At 42.5% G+C, this 27468-nt stretch overlaps 1 protein-coding gene across 2 annotated transcripts in view; it reads right to left on the reverse strand.

The window, feature by feature from the left end:
- The window catches only part of SYNJ2 (synaptojanin 2), a 201616-nt gene that overhangs the window by 51409 nt on the left and 122739 nt on the right, over window positions 1-27468 (reverse strand). For both annotated transcript variants that reach the window (XM_033937185.1, XM_033937184.1), the window contains exons 8-14: window positions 23917-24089; window positions 16202-16283; window positions 15586-15738; window positions 12914-13079; window positions 8077-8268; window positions 6856-6940; window positions 3468-3608 (exon numbers count right to left, since the gene is read on the reverse strand). In XM_033937185.1, the coding sequence (XP_033793076.1) occupies window positions 3468-3608; window positions 6856-6940; window positions 8077-8268; window positions 12914-13079; window positions 15586-15738; window positions 16202-16283; window positions 23917-24089 (992 nt within the window). The remainder of the gene's footprint in view (window positions 1-3467; window positions 3609-6855; window positions 6941-8076; window positions 8269-12913; window positions 13080-15585; window positions 15739-16201; window positions 16284-23916; window positions 24090-27468) is intronic.

The raw sequence follows: 27468 nt of genomic DNA on the forward strand, positions 1-27468 counted from the left end.
CTCACTGTATCTCAGCGCCATTTTATATATCTGATCCTCCTCACGGTTAAACGGACGATTCTACAATACTGGACCCAGAACAGGGTTATTCCCCTGGACTGATGGCTTACTCAGATGTCTGAGCTAGCACGGTTTGAGTTATGCTATCTTACACGATCCACCAGTTCTGAGGTTCGGGCCTACCTGGCTTTATGGAGAGTGTTCCTGCAGTTGCTTCTAGTCTCTCGCCATGGGAAGGGGCGGTAGGGGGGGTGTTTGTTTGGGGAGGATGTGAGGTGTGCACATGGTTGTGTGATTGGTTTGCAGTGGCTGATGTGGGTGCTATCTCTTGTATAGGGGTTTCTTCAGGATAGGTACTACGTTTTTATGACAAAAATTTCTGGGGTCAAGTAGGGGAACTGGGCTGTTTTGTGAGTGCAGATGGGAGTTAGCTGCCGCTCAATGTTGCTGATCTCTTGGACTGGGGAGCTGGTTCTGCTCTATAGCCCCACCTGTTTCTTGATTATTCTAATAGTTTTTGTCTTATGTGCTCTTGGGGGGGGGGGTGGTTAGCTGGCTCCTCATTCTTTTAGTTATGGTTTGGGTTTCTTATGACATTTTTGTTCTTTAGTTTTTCGAATGTACACCATGTAACCTTTCTGCCAGTACTGTGTTCTCTGCTGGTACGGCTGCTTGTTCTGTATTGTTTTTGTACTCTTCCCAGCCGCTTGTATTTGTTTGCATTTGTATTTCCCAGTTGTATTTGTATTTCTTGTATGCCCTTTGTTACTTTGGTTGACCTCAATAAACATGATTTCCCCCCCCCCCCCAAAAAAAAAAAAAAAGAATTTCATCTGCCATTTGGATGCCCAATTTTCCAGCCTCCCAAGGACTTCCTGCAATTCATTTAGTCCACTTGTGACTTAACTTTTGTCATCTGTAAATCTGGTTACCTCACTTGTAGTTCCCATTTCCAGATTATTTATAAATATGTGTGTTAAAAAGCACCGGCCCCTGTGCTACTCTATTATCACCCTCCTCTATTGAGAAAATTGGCCATTTAAGTCCTACCCTCTTTTCTATCTTTTAGTCAGTCCCCAGTCCAGAACAGGACACTGCCCCCCTACCCCATGGCTTTTTAAAATTTAGTCAAAAGAGATGTCAGAGAGGAGGCAGTTCTGCAGTTATATATTATTTTACTTGGGACACATTTAGGGTGGCATTCTACAAAGACAGAGAATGGACAAAGAGCAGTTGAATTTTGCATTGTCTAGTTTAATTTTTTTTGCACAGGAGCCTATGGAAGAAATCAGAAGATGCAATGGGGCCAAATGTTTCCCATTTTTCTGATCCTCCAGTGATCTATTGTCAAACTACCAGTGAGATCACAGAGGAGAAAATGAGTGTTAACATTAAAAAAAAATGCCTCAACCCTTTGTATCTGATGAAAAAGTCCAGTTTTGTTTATTAAACAGGTGGCCCTTCATCTTTTTCTTGTAAAGGCAAAAGGAACATTTTAGCAGTTTTCAGCCAATGAGTGTGCATGACAAAGTGTTATATTCTGGAATAAATGATGGCAAATAAAGACCTGTGTGGTCCATTCAATCTGACCAACAGTCACATTCATTATCAAGGCAATGTTGAATTTAGAATAACATTACACCTTATGTAGTATATATGCTGATCTGTCCATGTCCTAAGATCTATGTAGGGCAACTTCACATCCACTTAAAGTTTGGATCACAGAAATAAAAGCTACCTACACACTATTAAACTGCAGGCACCAATTGTTTCACATTGTTTAGAATATGATAATAATTTCAAAGATCTGAAATGCTGTGCAATAGATTTTATACCAGAATACACACATAACAGGAAACAAAATTTGTTGCAAAGAGAATTATTTTGGATACACGTCTTGGACAGTGAAGAGCCAGCAGGTTTGAATGTGCGAATGGATTTGAACCAGTTAACATGAATAGATTTTTAGAAATACCCGCGGGCTTTAAATTTAAAATCTCAGTTCCTGTGAGGAGGCGTGTATTATATCACAAGTGATTGGCTGGTCATCATACACGCAACAGACTTAATGGGTGGAGCTTCCCACGGCCATGTTTGTGAAGCCACATAGACGCTGAGGAGAGCAGAGCATTTTCATGGGCAAGTCAGCAGTATGAGGGGCTATATTTTGAACCACTGAAGCAGCAAAATTTAGAGCTGGACCTATTTACATTTATTTCAGAAGTTTACACATCCTGAGTTAGCCAACTCTGGCGAAACGCTGACCATGATCAATGTGAGAAATCCACACTGGGATAAGTATTCCTTTTATTCAATTAAATTCAGAAATGATTTGATTGTATAGCTTTTGATTATTGCTCTCTGCATTGCACAAGGCTTTTTTGACGTCACCCAGTTGAGAAGGTTTTTTTATGCCGATGAGGTAACTCATCCCAGTTGATTTCCCATACTTTGTCCTATTTAGGTTGGCGTGGGAAGGGTTCCTTCGTCCTGTGTGTTTAATATGTCTTTGAGCCTTGCTTTGTCAGAGATTGATATACTACACTCTGGTTTATTTCCTCATCTAAGGAGTGTGTTATTTTGTTAGAAGGGTGTTGGATAGTTTAGTATTTACTAACCTTTTAAATTTGTTTGTTGATCTAATACTCAAGATTAAGACATTTAAATACTTACCTGGAATAAATGTACAAGAGGCAAGTCTCTTTCAAATGAAAGGGAACTCTGGAATGAGGGGCATAAGATGAAGGTGAAAGGAGATAGATTTAGAACTAGCCTCAGAAAATACCTTTTCAAAGAAAGGGTGATGAATCCATGGTTGGCCTCCTAGTGGTGGAGGTGGTGGAGACAAAAAAAAAAAAAAAAGTATCTGAATTCAAGAAAGTTTGGGACAAGTACACTGGAATGCTAAGGGAGAGGAAGGGATAGTAGAAGGCAAGCATGGGATGAACACAGAGGATCTGGAATTTGAAAATAATAGTAAATATTGAAAAACTAAGGCCAGTACTGGGCAGACTTGCATGGTCTATGTCTGTGTATGGTTGTTTGGGGAAGGATGGGCTGGGGAGGGCTTCAATGGCTGGGAGGATGTAGATGGACTGGAATGAGCTTTGACGGAGACTTCAGTAGTTGGAACCTAAGAACAGAACTGGGCAGAGCTTTAGATTCTTGCCCAGAAATAGCTAAGGAGAAGAAGAGAGAAAAAAAAAACCCCCAACAAATTACTGTGTTATTGTGTAAGGCATGGATAGCCAGACTTTGGTCTTCATCTTCCTTCATTTTGCTATGTCTCATTTATTTCTGTTTTAGATTAAGAATTAAATGCACAGGACCCGGCAGACGATTCTCTCATCACAAGGCCATAAGCATCGCCATACATTTCTCATCCTTTTCCTCTCCCTACCAACTTTCACCAATCAAAACCACATGGATGGTTCTTACAAGCAAGAGTGCCTGTGTATTCCCCAGACCTGATAAAGGGCATGTGATAGGGCCTGACAAAGACGAAGAGGCAGATGCCAACCAGCTGTGCCGATGTCAGCAAGATGTAGCGATGGGTCCTTGACAGTGCCTTCTGAATCTGCTCTGCCCATATCTTCTTATTGGTAGTACTGCAAAAGAAAAAAAAATCATTCAGTTATTGAAGCAGAGACCACTTTACCTAACAGACGTACTGTTTGAGAAGAAATCCTGGAGTGATAATACAGCACACGAGCTAACCTTAAACTTCTATGTGCTACAGCATTTCCCAGGACCAGCCCTCAGACTCACCAGGATAATGAAAAGCTTGCCATTCAACCTTATTCTGTGCACCAAAATCCTTCAAGATTATATCCCTTCTCCAGGTATTTATTAGGTATGTACATTTGAAAATGAAATGAAAAATGTAACAAAATAACAGTGGCAATACAATTCGTTTTGGTTTTTTTAAATTCCTTTTCCTTCCCATTCAAATTTATGGGCCATATAAATATGCCATTCTTCTAGCTCCCATAGACTTTCTTTTCAACCCCAGGGGGAGAGTATGGCACAATGGTTAAAGCTACAGCCTCAACACCCTGAGGTTGTGGGTTCAAACCCATGCTGCTCCTTGTGACCCTGAGTAAGTCACTTAATCCCCCCATTGCCCCAGGTACATTAGATAGATTGAAAGCCTACTGGGACAGACAGGGAAAAATGCTTAAGAACTTGAATAAATTCATGTAAACCATTCTGAGTGGGGGGAACTGTGCAGCTTAGGAGGAAAAGGAAGGCATCTTGACTGGTAAGTTGAATACTGTCAGCAATATAACATATATCACCAGTGACCTGTCAAAAATGCGCCGGACTTTGGCACGCCGACAATCCCATGGCGACATTTGCGCACAGAACATATGCACACTGCCACTTCCGCCTCTTTTAAGCCTTTCCATTAGCGCTGTGGGGGGGAGGGGAGAACATTTACAAGTCCTCGCACTCTCCAACAGCAAAAACAGAAAAGAAAGCGGGAGTTTTCAGTGTACTTGGGGGGGTTCCCCCCATGGGAATGCGAGGACTTGTAAATGTAGTGGGGGGGTTCCCCCCCCCACTACCTCACAGCACTAACGGAAAGTCTTAAAAGTGGCAGTGCACATATGTCTTGCGCACAATGTCGCCACGAGATTGTCAGCGTTCCAAAGTCTGGCGTGCTTTTGACAGTGTACCCTTATCATCTCTATCATTGTTTACATGGTAAAGAATCTACAACCAGCATTTAAACATGGATGACCTGGGCCTACATAGAGTGGTGGGCAAGGCTCTGATCACCTTGTTGGGCAGACTGGATAGACTGTGAGGGTTTTTTCCTGCCATCATTTACTGTGTAACATGCAGAAGTGCCTGTGTTGAAAATAGTCAAAAAGGCTAACATACCTTTTGCACACTGTCTTTCTCAATAACAGACTATGGACTGTGCTGTATCTATCAGATGGAGAAATTAACTGCAATAAGGTGAAATGCCATTGTAAGATAGAAGAAAATGTGGGGGTGCATTGAAAAAATATGAGTTTTCTTTACAGGGTGGATCCTTTCCCTTTATTTTTCTGGTTTGTTGACTCTTGTAAAGGGGATGCATTCCTTCTTTTTCTTTTCCATTTAACTATCAATCATTCTAATTAGGTTCGTTTAATTCCACTGTAAAATGAGAGGATTACACATGATTGAATTTTATTATGTCTCAAAGATGTCATGATATAGTGTTTACATTTGTTACATACATTGTATGATCTAGGTGCCAAACTTTAGGCATCTTATATAGAATCAGAGCCTAGGTGTTATTTTATAAGGTAGTGCCTAAGTGTTCTATCACATAGCTGCAAGGGGGTATGCATGTGGCCGAGAATGAGTGTGACAAATAATACACACATCTCATAGAATACTATCAGCTGTGCACGCTGATTTGCACACCTAGGCATCTCACTTACATCAGCCTGTAAGACAGTCATTGATTCTTCCTCAGTAATGATGCCATTATATCACTGGGCAGTAGAGGGCGCTGGCCCAGTGGTGCGGAAACTACAGCTCCCAGGACGCACTGGGCTCAGCAGTCTTGCTTAGTCACGGAGTGGTCCTCAGGAAGGGAGGATAGTATATACCTGAGCCTGGGATCAGTTCAGGGAGGTCCCTGAGCGAGGGAGAAGAAATCCTGATTTTTCCCTAGATATCAGCTGAGAGCAGAGCTGTGGGAAAAGGACTGATGCCTGTAACTGCTTGGCTGAGGTAAGCCAAGCTAACTGTTTGTAAAGTGTGAGGCAAACTAAAAGAATAAAAAGTGTTTTGTTATCAATTGGTGTCTGGTCTCAACCTTTCCTGAGTGTACAGGCTAGCCTGCCACATGAGGCTAGCATATTACACAGCCACTGACCTGGCATAAGCAATGGCACCTAACCTTTGGCACAATAAAGTGGGTTTGTGCTAGCACTTTTTAAGGACTTAAGCAAGACTAAGTGCCACTATAAAACTGGTACTAAGCACACTCCATTGTCAGTGGCATAGTGAGTGGGGGTGGGGCAGACTGCTTCTTCCACGTCTCTCCCCCCACTGCGTATGTGCCTTCTCTCGTCCACCCCGTATCTCTTAACTCTTTGCCAGCGCGAGCAGCATCGTCAACCTGATGCTTGCGCCAGCCTCTGCCCTCCCTCTGGTCACCCCTGAGTGGAGTAGAATGGGTACAACTGGATCGATTTTTCACTCTGTCAAAAATAAAAAGACTAGGGGACACTCTATGAAGTTACAGGGAAATACTTTTAAAACCAATAGGAGGAAAAAATTTTTCAGTCAGAGAATAGTTAAGCTCTGGAACACGTTGCCAGAGGATGTGGTAAGAGCGGATAGCGTAGCTGGTTTTAAGAAAGGTTTGGACAATTTCCTGGAGGAAAAGTCCATAGTCTGTTATTGTGAAAGACATGGGGGAAGCCACTGCTTGCCCTGCATTGGTAGCATGGAATGTTGCTACACCTTGGGTTTTGGCCAAGTACTAGGGACCTGGATTGGCCACCGTGAGAACGGGCTACTGAGCTTGATGGGCCATTGGTCAGACCCAGTAAGGCTATTCTTATGTTATTATAAGTGACATCAGGAGGAGAGCTGAGGCCTGCACAAGCAGCAGGTTGGCGATGCTGCTCGTGCAGGTGAAGTGGAAGGGGTACACGCATGTGGCGGGGGTTGGGCATGGAGAAGGGGGTGGAAGGGGCATGTCACCATCCCGGGCGCCTCCCACTCTTGCTACACCACTGATTGTGGTATCTACATCTTAACGCCAAAGTATAGAATTGCCCCCACATTTGTCTGTTGAACAAATCCAAAATGCCATGCAAGTAGAAATGCCTATCTTTCACTTACCTGGCACTGACTATGTTCCCCGCATTTAGTTCCACCATCTCCTCAAAGCCTACAGCAAATATGTCCACAGGGCAGCTCTCGTCATCTGTGGGAAGAGCAGCAAGGGTCATCGAACCAGGTTTTACTTTATTCATAATTTTATCCGGACACTAGCAAGTGATTCTGCCTAAAACAGACTCAAGGTGAGTAGGAATGCAGATGTGTCCTCAACTATTAATTTTATGTAAAATTCCTGCTTGTTTTTTGTGTTTTACTGCTAAGGGAGGCTCCTGTGAATCCCTAGACAAACCTGGGAAAGAGAGATTGGGTTGGATGGGGGGGAGAGGGGGGCTTGGTGACAATGCTATAAGAATTTGTTTCAACTCTCTATCATATACGGTTATTGAAAATGGGTACCAGATGTACTATCAGTGGTACTTGACCCCTACAAAGCTCCAATGATTTGCTAAAGATACTTTCGGCCTTTGCTGGCGGGGGTGTGGGGTAAATGGAGATTTTTTACATATGTGGTGGGAATGTTCATCTATTCAGTCTTACTGGCATATGGTGGGTCAGTTGGTGGTGCGTGTTTTGTGCCAACATTGTCCCTTGCTTCCAGGCTGTTGTTTGTTGAACATACTGTTACCAGGCTTTTCTAGACCAGAATAAAAATTGGCGGCTTTTATCTTCACTGTTACCAGGCTTTTCTAGACCGGAACAAAAATTGGCGGCTTTTATCTTCACTGCTGCTAGATTGCTTCTGGTGGCATGCTTGAAACAATCAGGGATGCAGGTTTGATGTACTAAATTGGATTATTTACAACTTATGCCTAAACTCACTGCTATCAGACGTAACTCTTTGTCAATATACCATAAAGTGTGGGATAGATATACGTATTGGAGAACAAGTTCAGCTCTTAACTGTTAAGCTATATTGGTTTTGCTGGGTCCATGACACTTACCTTGTACTGACTGTGAGAGCGGGGTAAGGGGAGGAGGGGAGGGGGGTTGGGGTATGGAATAGATTTGTGCTGTTAGTTTGCAATCCTTTTTGTCTAAGCTGTTTTACTTGTTCTGTTTATATACGCAGTATTAAAATTCTAATTAAAAAATGTTAAAAAAACAAACAAACCCAAAACTTGCCTCTCTTTTCTCACAGTTTAACCGATAAAGGACATGGTCAATTCATTCATATCAAATTTCAAAACTCAAATGGGTACGATAAAACACCCAAACCCTTACCCTGAAATTCAGCAACCCCAGATAGCTGAGGAGAATCCAGTAACCAGTCTGTCAGTTCGCTGGTGCCAAGAACATTACTCCGAAACTGTTTGCCCCCATTAACATTCCAGGTCCCCATGGCCACACGAATCCGTTTGAAATTGGTGAATTCAAACTGCCGCTCTGACATAGCATGGAGAATACTGGGGGACACTGAGGGAGTGAAAAAAGAAGGAAGTTTGTTTTGTAAGATGTGCACAAAAAAAACAAAACAAAAAAAAGAGCCAAATTTCAATTTGTGTACACTCCATCAGTATGAGAATTTTTAAAAAAGCATTGTAGAATTGGTGCAGGGAACAGAAAGCAGAAAACAGCTCCAAGCCAATTAAATCAAGTTTTATTAAAATTTGATATACTGCTCAAGGGCCATAGCCATCCAAGCAGTTTACATTTAAAATCATAAACTCAAATTATACTATATATAGGTATTTAAAAGGCAAAACTCCATTTCATAAGGACAGTAAAGAAATGAAAGAATTATTTTACCACTGAAAACCTGTCTGTCAAATAGTATAAATCGTTCATGCAGGGCTATGCACTGATATTCAGCTGCATTTAACTGGTAAATGCCAGTGAATTATCACCACAGACTGCAAAACTGTAAGCTGGCTATTTTACATAGTAACATAGTAGATGATGGCAGATAAAGACCCGAATGGTCCATCCAGTCTGCCCAACCTGATTTAATTTAAATTTTTAAATTTTTTCTTCTTAGCTATTTCTGGGCAAGAATCCAAAGCTTTACCCGGTACTGTGCTTGGGTTCCAACTGCTGAAATCTCTGTTAAGACTTACTCCAGCCCATCTACACCCTCCTAGCCATTGAAGCCCTCCCCAGCCCATCCTCCACCAAACGGCCATACACAGACACAGACCGTGCAAGTCTGCCCAGTACTGACCTTAGTTCAATATTTAATATTATTTTCTGATTCTAAATCCTCTGTGTTCATCCCACGCTTCTTTGAACTCAGTCATAGTTTTACTCTCCACCACCTCTCTCGGGAGCGCATTCCAGGCATCCACTACCCTCTCCGCAAAGTAGAATTTCCTAACATTGCCCCTGAATCTACCACCCCTCAACCTCAAATTATGTCCTCTGGTTTTACCATTTTCCTTTCTCTGGAAAAGACTTTGTTCTACGTTAATACCCTTCAAGTATTTGAACGTCTGAATCATATCTCCCCTGTCTCTCTTTTCCTCTAGGGTATACATATTCAGGGCTTCCAGTCTCTCCTCATACGTCTTCTGGCGCAAGCCTCCTATCATTTTTGTCGCCCTCCTCTGGACCGCCTTAAGTCTTCTTATGTCCTTCGCCAGATACGGTCTCCAAAACTGAACACAATACTCCAAGTGGGGCCTTACCAATGACCTGTACAGGGGCATCAACACCTTCTTCTTCTTGTGGGCTATCATGAGCTGGACCTATGTGGGTAAGTGCCAATTATTCAGCAGTTAACCGCTTAAGTTAAGCAACCAAATTGGACCTCATAAAATTCAATCCTATCTTTATGTAGTGTTGCTTAGACCAGTGGTATTCAACCCAGTCCTCAGGTACCACCTGGCCAGTTGGGTTTTCAGGATATCCACAATGACTATGGATGACAAGAGATTTTGAAAACCCGACCGGCCAGGTGGTCCCTGAGGACTGGGTTGAATACCACTGGCTTAGACGATTCAGCTTTGAATATCCAAGGATAATGCAGATGATGGCTTAACCCCCCCCCCCAAACTAAACACAAAAGTTACATAAGGATCTGCATAATATATTGGAGGGGAAGTCTTGGATGGAGTTGTGAAGTACGTGGGGACCGGAGCTTGGTATGTCATCAGAGGAGTTAGATATAGGCTGTCCTATCAAACCGATCCCTGAACTCTCTGCGAGTGCCGAATTGTGGGAATGTCAATTTTGTGTTTTAAATTGAGCTTATTTTACTTGAGAGCAGCTATTTAAACCTGGGATGGTTGACTCGCCTCAATGTGAGAAGGGTCAGCAGGGAGCGAAGTTAGTCATTATGGTAATTTTATAAACTTTTCCTGTGCCTAAAACTTCATTTTATATGTGCAAAAGGGCTTTTACAAAATTACTCTACAGCAGGGATCTCAAAGTCCCTTCTCGAGGGCCGCAATCCAGTCGGGGTTTCAGGATTTTCCCAATGAATATGCATTGAAAGCAGTGCATGCACATAGATCTCAAGCATATTCATTGGGGAAATCCTGAAAACCCGACTGGATTGCAGCCCTCAAGGAGGGACTTTGAGACCCCTGCTCTTTAGAGCATGTGCATACTAGCGCAGGGGTAGGCAATTCCAGTCCTTGAGAGCCGGAGCCAGGTCAGGTTTTCAGGATATCCACAATGAATATGTATGAGATGGATTTGCATGCACTGCCTCCTTGAGATGCAAATCGATCTCATGCACATTTATTGTGGATATCCTGAAAACCTGACCTGGCTCCGGCTCTCGAGGACTGGAATTGCCTACCCCTGTACTAGGGTTATAGCCAGCAGTCCATGGGGGGGGGCATGGTGGACTGGGGACATGCATTTCCTCTTTAGTCTCCCCCGCCATTCTTTTCCAAAGCCCATCTCTACCCTAACTAATCTCAGGTTTTGCTCTTACTTCATCACCACTAGGGACAATGTTCAATAAGAAATACATGCAAACGTTCTTTTCTGCCTCATTTTATAAGCAAAAATCAAATTTAGGCGCTACACGTCAAGTGCACCTCAGCAACTACAGCATGATGCAAATAATATCAGAATTTGCAAAGTGCCATTTAAGTAATTGTTTTAATGAGAGTAATTCTACATTAACCCCCTCTTTTACGAACGCATAGTGCGGCTTTTAACATCAGCAGAGGGGGTAACTGCTCTGACGTTCATAGGAATTCTATGAATGTTGGAGCAGTTACCACCGCGGCCGGCACTAAAACCCGTGTTATGCGTTCGTAAAAGAGGGGGTAAGTTAATAACACATATAATTTGTATTAAAATATTAGAAAACATCACCAATTTCATATTGTTTTATACTATAAAGTATATATATTGTTACTGTACACTGGGCGGGACATGGCAGAGGATAGGTCCTGCCAGCTAGAGAGGCAGTCTTTAGCACTGTCTCTGATGCTGCAGCTATGGAGGACCCAGTGGTAGGTAAGTACCATATTTTTCACTCCATAATTCCTTTACGTTACATATGGATTCTCACTCCGTAAAGGAAACCAAATGCTTCATGACTAGAAAACACATGGATAAAACCCCCTAGCAGGATCATGCCCCCATTGGCAAGTATGAATGCTGCTCTGTATAAGGAGCCCAATGTACTCGTAAGCATAGAATCAAGACGGCAGATAAAGGCCAAATAGCCCAGCCACAATCTCCTCCTCTCCCTAAGGGATCCTACATGTCTGTCCCATGCTTTCTTGAATTCAGACGCAGTCTTTGTCTCCACCACCTCTACTGTAAAAAGAAAAAAAGTATTTCCTTAGATTACTTCTGAGCCTATCACCTCTTAACTTCATCCCATACTCTCTCACTCTGGAATTACCCTTCAATTGAAAAGGACTCGCCTCATGCTTATTTATGCCATGTAGGTATTTAAACAACTCTATCTATCTCCTCTCTCTTGCCTTTCCTCCAAAGTACAGTATACATATTGAGATCTTTAAGTCTTTCCCCATATGCCTTAGGACGAAGAAACCAACCATTTTAGTAGCCTTCCTCAAGACCAACTCCATCCTGTTATCTTTTTGAAGCTACAGTTCCAGAATTGTACACAATATTCTAAATTAGGTCTCACCAGAGTCTTACACAGGGGTTTCTTTACCTCCTTTTTCCTACTGGCCATTCCTCTCCTTTGCCCCAGGAATGTTAGATAGAGTGTGAGCCCACTGGGACAGATAAGGAAAAAATGCCCGAGTACCTAAATGTAAACCAATTAGGCTATATGTGGTACTCGTATAAATGCTAAAAATAACTATGCACATCCTTCTAGCTTTTGCTGTCACCTTTTTAACCGTTTTGCCATGCCTTTTCAACAATTGTTCTCCATGCTAATCTATACACAGACAAGTTAAATTTGTGCGTGGATTACATTTTAAAGGTAATTTTTTTAACTGCAAGTCTGCAGTTATGTATATCATGTACTCGTAAATGCATTTAAATAGCACTTATACACATAGATTCCCCATATGCTATTCTATAAGGGCTCATATAAGTGCTATTGTGATAACTGCAAGGGGATGCACATGTGGGTGAAGCACTGATGTCTGGTATAACAGGCCATGCCTACATTTGGGCATGCTAATGCAGATTTATGCAAGTATTCTATAAAAGAATCTAGGAGGCCGGATGCTGTTATGGAATAGGTGCCCAACTATAAGATTGCCCCCCCAGACATCAAAGGGACCAATACTAAAAATTTATGTGGTTAACTTGCTGTTGCAAAATGTTTAATACTTACAAGAATATAAATTTTGTACTGCTACAATGTATCCACATAAATTGAGGAGGAGCGAGGGTGTTCCAGAGCAGGGTCAAATGTTAGCTAGACAGCACTGATATTTCATGCAACCTGGTTAATTTTATCCAGATAAACAGGATGGCACAAAAGCTACCCTACCTTATCTGGATAAGTTTAGGCCCACATGGTGAGCAGTCCATCTTAAGTGCTATCAGTCTGGTGAAGATCTGCTTAAGAGTTAAGCAGATTGGTCACTGTTGAATACTGACCTCCAAAAATTCAACCGGCCTGTACAGATGGAGTGACAGTGTACAGGGAAACCTGAAGTGCTCTATTTACCCAGAAGTGCTGTGCTGTCAAGGAGCATTCGTCCTTTGTCTGCATACTCTTCACTGTAGAAATCTCCCATTAGCAGCAGGTCAATGGCTTCTTGCCTTATTCCATCAAAAAAGTTTGTCTGAATGGTTCTGGACATGGAGCGGGCTCCGTCTTTCAGCTTCCCTACCTGCATTGCCAGAAAATCAACAGGTGTTATACACATGTGCAGCACATGCAACCATCCTGCACTATCTGTCAGGGTATAGATCTCAGTCTCAACCCAGCAGGCAGGCAGAAAAATGCAAACAGAAGACATCATAGTAGAAGAACGGAAGGTTCAATTGTTTGATTGCCAAGCTTGTAGACCAAGGGTGGGCAATCACTGCCCTCAAGGGCAGAAGCCAGTCAGGTTTTCAAGATTTCCACAATGAATCTGAATGAGAATAATTTGCATGTACTGCTTTCATTGTAAGCAAATAGATCTCAAGCATAATAATTATGAAAATCTTGAAATCCTGTCTGGGTTGTGGCTCTTGAAGATTGTGGTTACCTTCACCTATTCTAGACAGATACTCTTGAAAAGCAAAAACAATGTAGGTAACAAAACCTTTCACTGGGCCAATGTTAGAATAAGCAATAAACATAACATCCCTGAAACTGAGTCTTGATATCGAATGATAAATACACGACAAATTTTATACTTAAGAACACCTATAGGCTCAAACTGATGCAAGAGACTTACACAAGAAAACACCTGCAAAGCAGATCTTACTAGTGGTAATGAAACATGTGAAAATAATCCAGTGGATGGTTCAGGTCCTATTTAGGATTATTAGTCCAATAAACCTAATCAGACTCCCCAAATGTGCTGAGATTTTCTAGAGCATCATTGAAATATCATAGATGGGAGGGAATTAAAAAACAAAACATTTGCAGGCACTCGGTGGGCCCAATGACCAGAAGCCATTTCACGTGAAGCCAAGGAAATGGAAAACAAATAGGTTTAGAGTTCTGGAACTTACCCTCTCTTTTACTAAAGTCAGGAGTACTGACCGGTGTGATAAATGCTCCGAAGCCAATAGGAACTGAACGGGTGTCAGAGCATTTGTTGCGTGTCTTTGTATAAGGGGGCCTTAGAGATTACAGTGAGCCATCCTACCCTCTCAACACGGAAACAAGATGCATGATAGTTGGAGAAAGTGGCATTATAGACTACAAGTCATCTCCTAATTTATTTAATTTTGGGATTTATCAACTGCTTTTATAACAAGATTCATCCAAGGCAGGGTACTACTACTATTAGCTCTACCAGACATATGCAGCTTTACAGAGTCACAAAGAAGACAGTCCCTGCTCGACAAGACAGACAAACAGGATGTCATAAATACAGTTAAGGGGCGGGAACGGTTAATTGGCTGGCTTGGTTGGTGGGCAGCAGGAAGTAGGATTATGGATTGAAGCTTATATCAAAGAGGTGGGTTTTCAGTCTGCTTTTATACAAGGGAAGGAGCTTGACGGACAAACTCGGGTAATTTATTCCAGGCATAGGGGCAGCTAGATGAAAGGAACAAAGTCTGGAGTTGGCAGTGGAGGAGAAGGGTAGCGTTAAGAGTGACTTATCTGAGGAATGGAGTTCTCTGGGAGGTGTATAAGGAGAGAGAAGCGAAGAGAGATATTGAGGGGCAGCAGAATAAACACACTTGTAGGTTAGCAATAGGAGCTTGAACTGTATGCGAAGGCGGATAGGGAACCAGTGAAATGATTTAAGGAGAGGGGTGACATGAGCATAGCAAGATTGGTAGAAGATGAGTTGTGCAGCAGAGTTTTGCACAGATTGCAGGAGGGAAAGGTGGCACTGTAAACATAAAGCAGCCCAGGGACCACATGTGGCCCTCCAGGTACTATTCTGCGGCCCACGGTCTGTACTAGTGCTGCCTGCTCTTTGCAGCGTCCTCCGACTTCCCCCCTGGCCTTCCACTCTTACCTTCAGATAATTATCGAAGCCTGCAGAGAGGATTGCTGGTGGTGTAGCGATCCTTGCAGGCTGCCGTCATCCTCAGCAGCACATTCCCTCTGCCGCGATCCTGCCCCTGACGTCAGAAGAGGAGTGGGACCGCGGCAGAGGGAACGCTACAGCACCAACGATCCTCTCTGCAGGTTGTGGTAATTAGCTGAAACTAAGACCGGGAGGCTAGGGGGAAATTGTCATTTTTTTAACAAGACATTAATTACTTTTTCTGCGGTCCTCCAAGTACCTTCAAATCCAAAATGTGGCCCTGCAAAGGGTTTGAGTTTGAGACCATTGCATTAGATCATTCAAATAATGTGGATATGATGCTTATCATATAGTCGAGGGGCCAAGTGCAGATATTAGATGGGGACAAGACAGGTGGAACAGAGTCTGGCTAAACCCAAGAGTTACAGTGTGTGAAGCAAGCTAGTCCTAGTGCACAATGAGTGTACGCATAGTCAATCACCCTATGTATTAAAGGCTGGGGAAGAGCCAGGCTTTCACCTGCTTCCTGAATTGTACTTCTGTTAGTTCTGTGACCACCTACCATGTGCAAATGAGATACACATGGCCCATGCAATCACACAGAACTACTTATGGAATGTAAGAGAAAGAATGCAAAAACTTTCAATAAATAATCAAAAAAAATCCCAAAGCTTTATAGCTCTGTCAGACTCTATACCTTAGCTTTCCCTTCCAGGGCCCGGCTTCCTGTAAAAACCCTGCTGAGATTGTGTGCATTTAAAGACCACATGGCCCTGTAGGCCTCCTCAAACCGTTGCAGTACAGACTTCTTGTCAGTCACTTCCATACTTTCCAGCTGATCTTGCAGAACCTGCAGGAAATTTATAGAATGCATCACAATCAGATCATGATACACTGTGCAAAAAACTTCCATTTCCATGAAGGTGTTTTGGAGGACAATTTATTTATTTTTAAGATTTCTATACCGTTTTTTTCCCCTAAGACAGTTTACAAAAAGTTACATACATAAAATATTAAAACAAAGTAGGAACAAAAGCAGACAGATTCAATCCTTACATGATACATCCAGAATACAAAAGTGCAGGAGAATAAATACTGAGCACTATAAGTAAATTTATTTAAATCCATGCTAGTTAATAAGCAGTGAGTGTTAGTGAACAGATCATAAAGTAACTTTTATCAAAGTAGTTCCCCTTATCCTCAAGCATCCCCATCTGAGGGATAAGGCAGCTACCCTGACTCCTGCCCCTCTCACCAGATGTCTACAATCCCAGAGTAGTACTGCTAACAGATGGGGCCATCAAAGCATTTACCTCAAGAGCAATGTAGGACTGGATGCTGTTAGTACGGTTCAAGCAGTCGAGACAATTCATTCGGAAGGTACCTTTCTGGGAGCTGCAGGGACACAAAAGAGGCAGAATGGTTATTAAAGGAAACTCCCAACAGCTTGGATTACTTCAGTAGCACTGCCTATACAAGGGGACTTTATCCTGAGAAATCTAATCATAGCAGGTTTCAGGTTTATTTAAAATTTGATTATATCGCTTATAATACTTCTAAGCGATGTACACTTTAAAACGAGATACATTATTATAAAATAAGAGTACAGTACATATCAAACCATACAAGAATCAACATGATACAACAGGGAAAGGGGTTAAACTACAATAGTTATAGTAAAGAAAGGAGTCTAGGGAAGCGCATATAGGATTGACAGGGGGGAATCTCTGATGTCTCCTGAGTTGTATATTTCTTTAAAAAGAAGTATCATACATTTGATACTTAAGTGTGAAAAGCATCTTTACATAAAAAAGACTTTAAGCTGTTTTTAAAGCGATCGAGCTTTTGTTCTTCTCTAAGATAAGAGGGTAAAGTATTCCATAGCTGCAGAGCATAAATTGTGAATATTTCATTTCTTTGAGTATTAATAACTTTTAGGGAGGGAATTACCTCATCAGGCACCACTGCTTCTAGAAGACCAAACGGTCCATTAGGAAAAGGATAAAGCGGAGCGGCTGCATAGAATGTTCCCTGGGGTGTCTGATCGCTGTTGGAGGTGTGGAACAACTGTGGGGGTCTTTCTTACATATTTAGTGGGATTGTTTAATTATACACCCATTTTGGAATGATGTGGTGCAAAACCTGACTGCCCTTATTGGGATCCCTGTGGGGGGTGACACCTCAGAATTGTTTGCTAGGCTTGGCCAATATTCAGGAACATACATGGCAAACTTGGCTGCTCCGCTTGGGGATGGCGGCAGCAAAATGTTTAATAGCTAATCAATGGAAAAATCAGGTGGCAATACCAACAATGCAAATACAAAAATGGTGTCTAAGTAAAGCAGTCTTAGCCAAAAAGCACCATAAGATTAGCACCTAGATAAATAGAAAGGAGCCTCAGAGATCCTGAAATCTGGTAAAAAATTATCAAGATTCCAGATCAGATAAAATCTCAATCATTGGCTCTACCTTGTAGGTATAAAGAACAATTGTAAATTTTTTAAATATTTTAAAAAAATTTTTGTAAACTTTTCTATTCAATTTTTATAAACAGATAGTGCTGTAACTTTCAAAAGGCACTTATCTTAATCTGGATGAATCAGGGATACTGCATTGTGAAACCCGACGGGGCCGCCGTTTCACCCAAGTCGGCTTCGTCAGGGATTTAGAAATATTGCAGTACGATTAAAGTCGCATTCCGTACTGCAATATTTCTAAACCCCTGACAAAGCCGACTTGGGTGAAACGGCGGCCCCGTTGGGTTTCACAATGCAGTATCCCTGATTCATCCAGATTAAGATAAGTGCCTTTTGAAAGTTACAGCACTATCTGTTTATAAAAATTGAATAGAAAAGTTTACAAAAAATTTTTTTAAAAATTTAAAAAATTTACAATTGTTCTTTATACCTACAAGGTAGAGCCAATGATTGAGATTTTATCTGATCTGGAATTTTGGTAATTTTTTTTACCAGATTTCAAGATCTCTGAGGCTCCCTTCTATTTATCTAGGTTACCACTAGCTGGTGCTAATCTTATAGTGCTTTTTGGCTGAAAAATCAGGTGGCCCCATCACAGGCGGATTGGCTTACCCACTTGTTGTCCCTGGGGAGGATGGAGATGGCAGTGGCAAAACATCGTTTCACGTATGTACCCTATATATCTACTTGGCTCAAAGTAGGAGCCATTCTGGATTCCCTTTAATGGGTTCCCAAGGGTCTGCTCTTCTATCAGTCTGCTAGTGGGTGGGGGAGGTAGGGTGGTATTTAGTGGGTATATGTTTCTGGATATTATATTTGTGGGGCGGAGAGGGTTGGGAGGGATGGCTAGGAGTGAAAATTGCACCGATTGTATGTTTTTACTAATGTTGCACTAGTTGATTAAGGTGCTCGGTTGCATTTATAATCTGTTGATGTGGATGTTTTATTTTTGACTCTAAAATTTTCAATAAAAATTTAAGTATCAAAAAAAAAAAAAAAAAGGAAAAGGATAAAGCCTCAACTTACTACTACCACTGGTGTAGCAAGGGTGAGTGGTGCCCGGGGTGGTGGTGCCCCTCTCCCCCGCTCTCCCTGCCGCATGTGCGCCCCCTTCCCCGTACCTTTTTATTTTTGGCATGAGCAGTCACAAACTTGCTGCCCGCGTTGGCTTTGGCGCTTTCTCTGACATCACTTCTTAGGTGCAAGTCCCGGAAGTGATGTCAGAGAGACCGCCAAAGCAAACATGGGCAGTAAGTTTGTGGCTGCGTGTTCCAAAGTGAAAAAGGTACGAGGGAAGGGGGTGGCACGTGGCAGGGGGAGGAGCGAGAAGGGGGGCGGAGAGCAGGAGAGGTGCCAGCACCCCGAGGAAGACCGCGCCCGGGGCAGACTGTCCCCCCTGCATCCCTCTTACTATGCCACTGACTACTACTACTACTATCATCATTTCTATAGCGCTGAAAGGCATATGCAACACTGTACATTCAACATGTAATAGACCAGGGGTGTCAAAGTCCCTCCTTAAGGGCCGCAATCCAGTCGGGTTGTCAGGATTTCCCCAATGAATATGCATGAGATCTATTAGCATACAATGAAAGTAGTGCATTCAAATAGATCTCATGCATATTTATTGGGGAAATCCTGAAAACCCAACTGGATTGCGGCCCTCGAGGAGGGACTTTGACACTCCTGTATAGATGATTCCTGCTCAGAAAAGCTTACAGTCTAATTAGGACAGACAAGACAGAACAAATGGGACTCATAGGGGTTGGGGAGTTTCTTGCAGAGAAAATGATAGGCTGGATATAGGTATTTTAAGGTGAGTAAGAGGTGTTGAAGGCAGCCTTTTAAAAATGTGGGCTTTTAGCTTGGATTTGAATACTGCTAGAGACGGAGCTTGACATATTGACTCAGGCAGTCTGTTCCAGGCATATGAAGCAGCAAGACAGAAGGGACGGGGTCAGGAGTTGGCAGAAGAGGAGAAGGGTACAGATCTCTCTTCAGCTTAAAATTATAGGCCTATCGCCGGCATAAATCAGAGACCCACGTGAGTAAAGAACTCACAAATTACATGGAGCAACACTCATACCTCCACCCGTCCCAATTCGGATTCTGCCAACAACACAGCACAGAGCTCCTGCTCCTCACCTTAATCACAAAAACCAAACAACTACTCAGCACAGGACGCCAAGCAATACTCCTCCAATTTGATATTTCAGCAGCCTTTGATTCAGTTGACTACCATCTACTACTAATAAAACTATCAAAAATAGGCATAACAGGCACAGTGCTAAAATGGTTCTCAGAGTTCCTACAAAACAGAGAATATATCGTCAATAAGAATGGAGAGACCTCCAACCCCTGGAAAGCCTTCTGTGGTGTGCCACAAGGCTGCCCACTCTCCCCCATTCTATTCAATCTCTTGATGAGCTCTCTAGGTATCATCAAATTCGAAGACAAAAGCATAATGTCCTATGCAGATGACACTTTTCTCCTTATTCCCACAACCAAAAATCAATCAGACTTATCCAACAAAATCTCACACAATATAGAAAAAAATCCAAAATTGGTCAACAACCAACAAACTGAAACTAAACACAACTAAAACCAAAGTTCTATACTTCCATACGACCCAGCAAATGGCACCAACAAGCATTACCCTTCGATCAAGTGAAACCCTCTCCATTGACGAATCCTCCAAAATCCTAGGTTGAATATTGGACTCCACTCTTACCATGGAATCTCAAATATCTAGTCTCTGAAAGAAGTCCCTCTACACCACTTTGCCTTAATCGTACAGCTGATGATCCTACCACAACTGTAATACTGCAACTCCATCTGCATGGGAATCAACACTACTCTAATTCACAAAATGCAATTCATCCAAAATACTGCCATAAGACTCATCTTCAACTTGAGAAAATACGACTCAGTCACAACCTTCATCAAACAACTACACTGGCTACTCATCCCATCACGAATAACATTCAAAATATCTTGCATCATTCACCGCATACTTTATGGAAACTCTGTGGCCCCACTCATCCAGTTCTTCTCAATAGCATGGTCTACTTCTCGCAGAACCCTAAATCGGATGCTACTAAATCTCCCATCCACAAAAGATCTTCACTACAAACAAGTTTTCCACTCCATGCTTATCTTTCTAGGAGTAAAAACTTGGAATGGCCTTACAGAAAGGACCAAAACTGAACTTTGCCACATCATCTTCCGAAGAAAACTGAAAACCCATCTGTTCGACACCTAATCTCCTTTACCCTTTCCTCTCTCCTACCTACCCACCTCTCCTCTCTCCCTCCCTCCCTCCCCATCCTCTCCCCTCTTGCCTCTCTTTACAGTCGCCTTGAGCCTGTATAGGTATGAGCGACGCACAAATAGAAGATTAGATTACATTAGCTAAGAGGGACTTACCCGGTGAACTTACATTAATGGAACTCAGTGAAAAAAGTGGATACATCACTTGCCAATATTTTGAAAACAGGAGTCTTAATTTCTAATGGCTTTTTAGGGGCTAAATCTTTGATGAGCTGCCTAAAGTTACGCAGTAAGCACGTATAAATGACTAGAAGTCTGTCATATACACATGGGGACACTCAATGAAGTTACAAGGAAATACTTTTAAAACCAATTGGAGGAAATATTTTTTCATTCAGAGAATAGTTAAGCTCTGGAACACGTTGTCAGAGGCTGTGTAAGAGCGGAGAGCGTAGCTGGTTTTAAGAAAGGTCTGGACAATTTCCTGGAGGAAAAGTTCATAGTCTGTTATTGAGGAAGACATGGAGGGAAGCCACTGCTTGCCCTGTTATCAGTAGCATGGAATATTGCTACACCTTGGCTTTTGGCCAAGTACTAGTGACCTGGATTGGCCACCATGAGAGCAGGCTACTGGGCTTCATGGACCATTGGTCTGACCCAGTAAGGCTATTCTTATGTTCTTATGGGGGCTGATTCTCCAAACAACATCACAATTGTAGGCAGTGGTAGATGTGCTACCACCGTCTCACCAGCCAATCGGGATGCACATTTTTGAAGGATGACTACAATATAGATGTCAGACTCACACCTACGGAAGCATCTAGGTATGCCCATCGACATCCAAGGCTGGCGTGGGTGTGATGGGTGCACTAGAGGGCACCGATGCTGATTGACACATGATTGGATTATCTTTAACCTCACATCAACCTGAGTTACAACAATAAGAGCTCCCACAGAATACATCTGTTTGCTTTTCCCTCACTAAAATCATGTCATCTTAAAAGATTCTTCGAAAGAACTTTCTCTCTTCAGGTGGCTAAACTAAATTCATGGCTCGCCTAACTTGTGCTTGATGCCTCTTCATATCTCAATTTTAGAAAGCAGATTAAAATTCAATTATTCAACAGACCGAATCCTTAATGTACTTCATTACTATCTCCTCTCATTCTTTTAAGATTGTTGCTCCCTCCTTATGGCTTGTATGTATTTTTTTTCTTCACTTAAATTGTAGACATATAACTAGTTTGACTTCTATGATCGCATTGTTGATATATTTTATTTCAATTGCATTGTTTGTATTTCATCTAACTGCTGTGAACCGCCTAGAAATCCCTGGGTTTGGCGGTATACAAAATAAAATTATTATTATTATTATTGGCGGTCAAATCTTCATCGCGTTTTGTCTTCATTGCAAAAATTTGCAAGTTTTGAGCTTCTAGCGGAATCATTACCTGTTTTTAAAATCCAATAAGTGGGGTTCCCTGAAGCAGTTCATGAAACATGACCCATGTCGGGACCCTTCAATATTTTTTCAGATAACTCATCATATGATGTTATAGCTTTACTGAAACTGGAATTATTTAGATCCTTGCTATTAAGAAGTTGCTATTTTCACTTGTTCAAAAGTTTGCAGTGATCGGATGGTGAGACCCTATATGTAGTTTTTCTGCATGGTCTCCATGTCTCTGAGCATTTACTTTTTGAAGAAATTTATATAGCCCCTTTTTTGAGTGGTATATAATTGTTTCTGTCAATAGAGTTCTGGGTTTCTGCTGTTTTGGTTAAAGTTATTTGATTTTCCCAGACTCTAAGGAGAAAATATTACCCCCTTCAATTTGTAGACCGACGTCGGTCCCTTTGTCCCCTGCCATAAAATTATCCTCTTTATGATGTCATAGGTTCAAACCAACATTGTTCCTTGTGACCCTGGGCAAGTCACTTAATCTCCCCATTTCCCCAGATATATTAGATAGATTGTGAGCCCACTGGGACAGATAGGGAAAAATGCTTGAGTATCTGAATAATTTAATGTAAACCGTTCTGAGCTCTCTTCGGAGAACAGTCTAGAAAATTGAATGAATAAATGAAATAAATATGAAGCAAAATGAATAGTAAACTCACTGAAAGGCAAAACCTAACTTTAATAATCATGTTAAATGATAGTTGTGATCAGATATAGGGGGAGCGCATGCAATTCCGTGTCAGGAGGACCAGAGCTGGTGCAAGGGTGGGAGTCCCTAAGATTTTGATAATTACACTCAATGATTAATACACAAACATCCTAGAAAAATGTAGGCTAAAAGCAGGTGCTGATGGCTCTTTGAGTTTGTTTGGCTATCAGTACCTACTGCTTTCCTTTATGGCTGCCCCAAAAAGCTGCTGTCTTAGGTGAATGCTTGTTGATTGGCACAGCCTTGAAGGGGACATGCAGAGCCTGACCTCGGTCTACCCTATTGCATGCATGAAAATGAAGTCCTGCATATTTTAAGAAATTCAACAGAGAAATTAGAACTACATTGTATTGGTTTAAATTGGAGTACAGGTTACGTTATAAACTTGCTGATGGTCTATCTTTGTGTGAATGGATTAGCACCTAAGTGCCTAGTGGATAGTATTGTGCTTCAAAAGCTGCATTCTGTGGATCGTGCTGACCTACATATTCCAGCAGTCAAGGAATTGAGGCTGAAGGTGTCTAAGGCAAGTATGTTTTCTTGTATAAGCCCTTGAGAATGGAATGAGATTCTGATGTATATACGCCAGCAGGAAAACCTGAATAATTTTAAGAGATTACTAAAGAGGTATTTATTCTGCAAGAAGAAGTATGAGAACCGAGTGTTCCGTTGCATATTTGAGTGCTGGTCGCTTACATGTTTTTAATATTATTTGTGACTCATTTATTGTGTGTGCGTTGTTTACTATTGTGTATTTATTTGTTGTGACCCGCTTTATATAAAGCGGGATGCAAATGAATAAACTATATACTACATTTCCTTTCATGCATTGGGGAAAAGCTAGGTTAAGCTCAGCTTGTCCTTCAAGGCTGGGCCAATCAATAAGGAAGACTATTCATTCACTTAGGACAGAAGCCCGTTTGCTCCTCTTAACATGGACTCCACTATGGACTATCAGCTGTGAGAGCGATCACTTCTGAAACTTGTTGACATATCATGCACGTGAGAAAAGCCCACTGTCAACCATATAAGAGAACTGTTTGAACATCTCTTTCTGTCTGGGACAGAAAAAAAATTTTAAAAAAATTATACAGAAGAGGTTAGACTCACCGTGAACTTACATTCTCTCCTCTCACGAACACCCCAAACTCATCCAAGTGCAGCTTCAACTGTGGTTTCAGGAGGTTCTCAAGCTTCTCTATCTTCCCGCCTTTCACAAACTGATGGTAATCAAAATTAATCATGGGCACATCCTCGGCATGTTGGGAGGCCCAGAGTAATTTCTGACAATGAGAGGAGAGGACTGCAATTAATTCCTGCTGAGAAAATGGACCCTGGTAACAAAGTTTGATCTCAGTGTACTATAAAGATAAATAAATAAATACTAAGGAAGCTTTGAGCACCACCACTACTAACAAGACTGCTTAGTCATGCTCTAGAGCAGTGGTTCCAACCCTGTCCTAGAGGACCAGCAGGCCAATCGGGTTTTCAGGCTAGCCCTAATGAATATGCATGAGAGAGATTTGCATATAATGGAAGTGACAGGCATGCAAATCTGCTCTATGCATATTCATTAGGGCTATCCCAAAAACCCGACTGGCCTGGTGGTCCTCCAGGACAGGATTGGGAACCACTGCTCTAGAGCGGCAACATTCACTAATTTTTAATTGAAGGCTACCTGGCAAAAGAGGTTTCAACGTAATCCCAGATTATTGCTGGACAACGTAGCCAGGATGCCCCCACCACTCTATTTCTGAGTAATGAGATAGGGTGGTGGAGGCATCCCATTTCTTTGTACGCTCTGTTTCTTCTTATTAATGCCCATTCTCTTCTTTCACTGAACCCCCTTCTCTCAAGCCCCTCTCTATGCTCCCACATAGTCCAGCTGTGTCACCACCCCATGTGTGTGTGTGTGTTTGTGCAGTGGTGTAGCAAGGGTGAAAGGCATCCGATGCAGTGGCACCCCCTCCCCCATGCTTTTTTCCCACCCCCCACCCCCCATCCACTCCTTCCCTGCTCCCTCCTGCCACACACGCCCTTCCCCCATACCTTGTTAACGTTTGCGGCATGAGCAGCAACCCCAACATTCTGCTCGTGCCAGCGTCGGCTCTTCCTCTGACATCACTTCCTAGGCACGGGTCCAGGAAGTGACATCATAGAAAAAGCCGATGTTGGTGCGAGTAGCAGGTTGCTCGTGCCACAAACATTAATGAGGTACAGAGTAAGAGAAGTAGCATGCACATAGTGGTAGGGAGGGGGGGTGAGGAAGGAACAAGAGGGGGGGTGGAGAGGAAAACGGATGCCGGCATCACCACGAAGATGGCGCCCAGGGTGGACCACCCCCCGCCCCCCCTTACTACGTCACTGTGTGTATATGTGCACGTTCCAGTATCCCAAGAGCCATGTGTGCACTCCAGCACCCTCAGACAAAAAGCAATATGCAACAAAAGGCAAGACAGGTCAGGGTATTGCATGATCTCAAGAGCCATGCGTGCACTCCAGCACTAATTGGGGGTAAGATAGAGGTAACCTGTGATCACAATGCCTGCAATAAGCTTCAAAGATGTACACAGAAAATGGAGAACAATTCTCAGCAGGATGCCAAATGCATAACTTTACAAGTGGGTAACTTGTCAGTTTATGTTTTCACTTGAGTGCATAAAGTTACTGTACATACTCAAATATAGGATGAGATTTTGGGCCAAAAAAATGGTCCAAAAATCGGGGTCTCATCCTGTAGGTCAATCCTATATTTGAGTCATCACCCACTGACCATCTGACACCCTCCTGGACTTGCTGCAGGTCTGCCGTTAGGCTGGGACAGGAGGGATCCCTCCAGTCTCCCATCCTGGCTGATACTAACAATTACCCCCCACCTCCTCCTCCTTCTCTCCGTTGCGTACATTTTCCCTGGTGGTCCAGCGGTGTATCTCACGCTGAACCCCTCGTGGCCAGCAGCTCATCCGGGCCGGCACGCAGGAGCAAGCTTTTCGACCTCCTGCCCGGCCCTGTGCTGCTCCCTGAAAGTCTGCCTCCAGTTCTCGCAATAGCCATTCAGGGAGCGGCACAGGGCTGGGTGGGAGCTCGAAAAGCTCACTTCTGCGTGCCAGCCCGTATGAGCTTCTGGCCGTGAGATCGGCAGGAGGGGTTCAGCGCAAGATATACCATCTTGAACATTCAGAGTGCTACACTTGTTGAGTTCTTACTCCTGTTCTTTAACCGCTTGGCCATTACTTTAGTCATGCAAAGGAAATTCCATTTTCCTCTTTTGTACTGTTACAGCTGGCGGTGTTAGTACCACCAACAGTAATAGCCAAATTTGCTTTCCATACAATTCAGTTTCCAGAAGATTCTACCACTTGGTTTCCCATGGACATCTATTCAAGAGCCCTGACAAAAGTTAGAGAACCCACTTCAGAATGCCATTTTACCCTCCCTATAACTTGCTTTCCCTTATGAAATCCATAGAACCAGAACCAGATCTTTCCCTTAGATGACACAGCTAAAGAATGGGAGGCTTCACTCACAAGAACATAAGAATTGCCGCTGCTGGGTCAGACCAGTGGTCCATCGTACCCAGCAGTCCGCTCACACAGCGGCCCTCTGGTCAAAGACCAGTGCCCTACCTGTGTACGTTCTGGTTCAGCAGGAACTTGTCTAACTTTGTCTTGAATCCCTGGAGGGTGTTTTCCCCTATGACAGACTCCAGAAGAGCGTTCCAGTTTTCTACCACTCTCTGGGTGAAGAAGAACTTCCTTATGTTCGTACGGAATTTATCCCCTTTCAATTTTAGAGAGTGCCCTCTCGTTCTCCCTACCTTGGAGAGGGTGAACAACCTGTCCTTGTCTACTAAGTGTATTCCCTTCAGTACCTTGAATGTTTCAATCATGTCCCCTTTCAATCTCCTCTGTTCGAGGGAAAAAAGGCCTAGCTTGAAGAAAAAAAAAGCATTGCTAATGCCAATTAAAAGTGTTCTTCATGGGATTCTAAACCAAACCCTCCACAGATGTTAGCCTGTGGGAGAAGGATCTTGGGCAAAATGCTAGGGCCCAAGGAATGGAGAGAGATATTGCAATATAAGTAGGATTTCAAATCTCAGCCAACACTGTTAAGAAGGGCTTCAAATCGTTATTCAACATAAATGGAACTGACCCATTGTTGTATAAGTGAATAGTCAAATAATATGAAAAGCAATGGTAATCCCTTAAAAATGCACTGAAATATATTTTATATATAACTATAGGGATTCTGCATTTAAAATATTGTTTATTAACATTAATCAGCAATAAAAAGTATATATGGTGTGATTAGGCTTCTTATAAGGCAATTTGAGCACAAATACAGAGCAGTACATTTCACAATACAAGACAGCAATGTACAGAGACAATATGAACAAAAACATAGAACTGAGCGTGGGAACCATATTTATCCACTGCATGTTCAGCTTCATTCACGTTGTCTTTGACAGCAGGTAATGTGAACAGAAATACTATACAGAACTGAGCAGTAAAAAAGAAAGGTCTCAGCTCAAAACATCTTTAATGTTCACTTTCTTTAGCACTTCCATTACCTTCACCTGATGCTTAAACAAACATTGTTAGAAGCAGCATTTCAGATCAAATACGGTCCTCTAACTGCAAAAGCAGGGTTCCAGGTCCAAAA

Source organism: Geotrypetes seraphini, chromosome 3 (genome assembly GCF_902459505.1).
Source record: "Geotrypetes seraphini chromosome 3, aGeoSer1.1, whole genome shotgun sequence".
Lineage (NCBI taxonomy): Eukaryota > Metazoa > Chordata > Amphibia > Gymnophiona > Dermophiidae > Geotrypetes > Geotrypetes seraphini.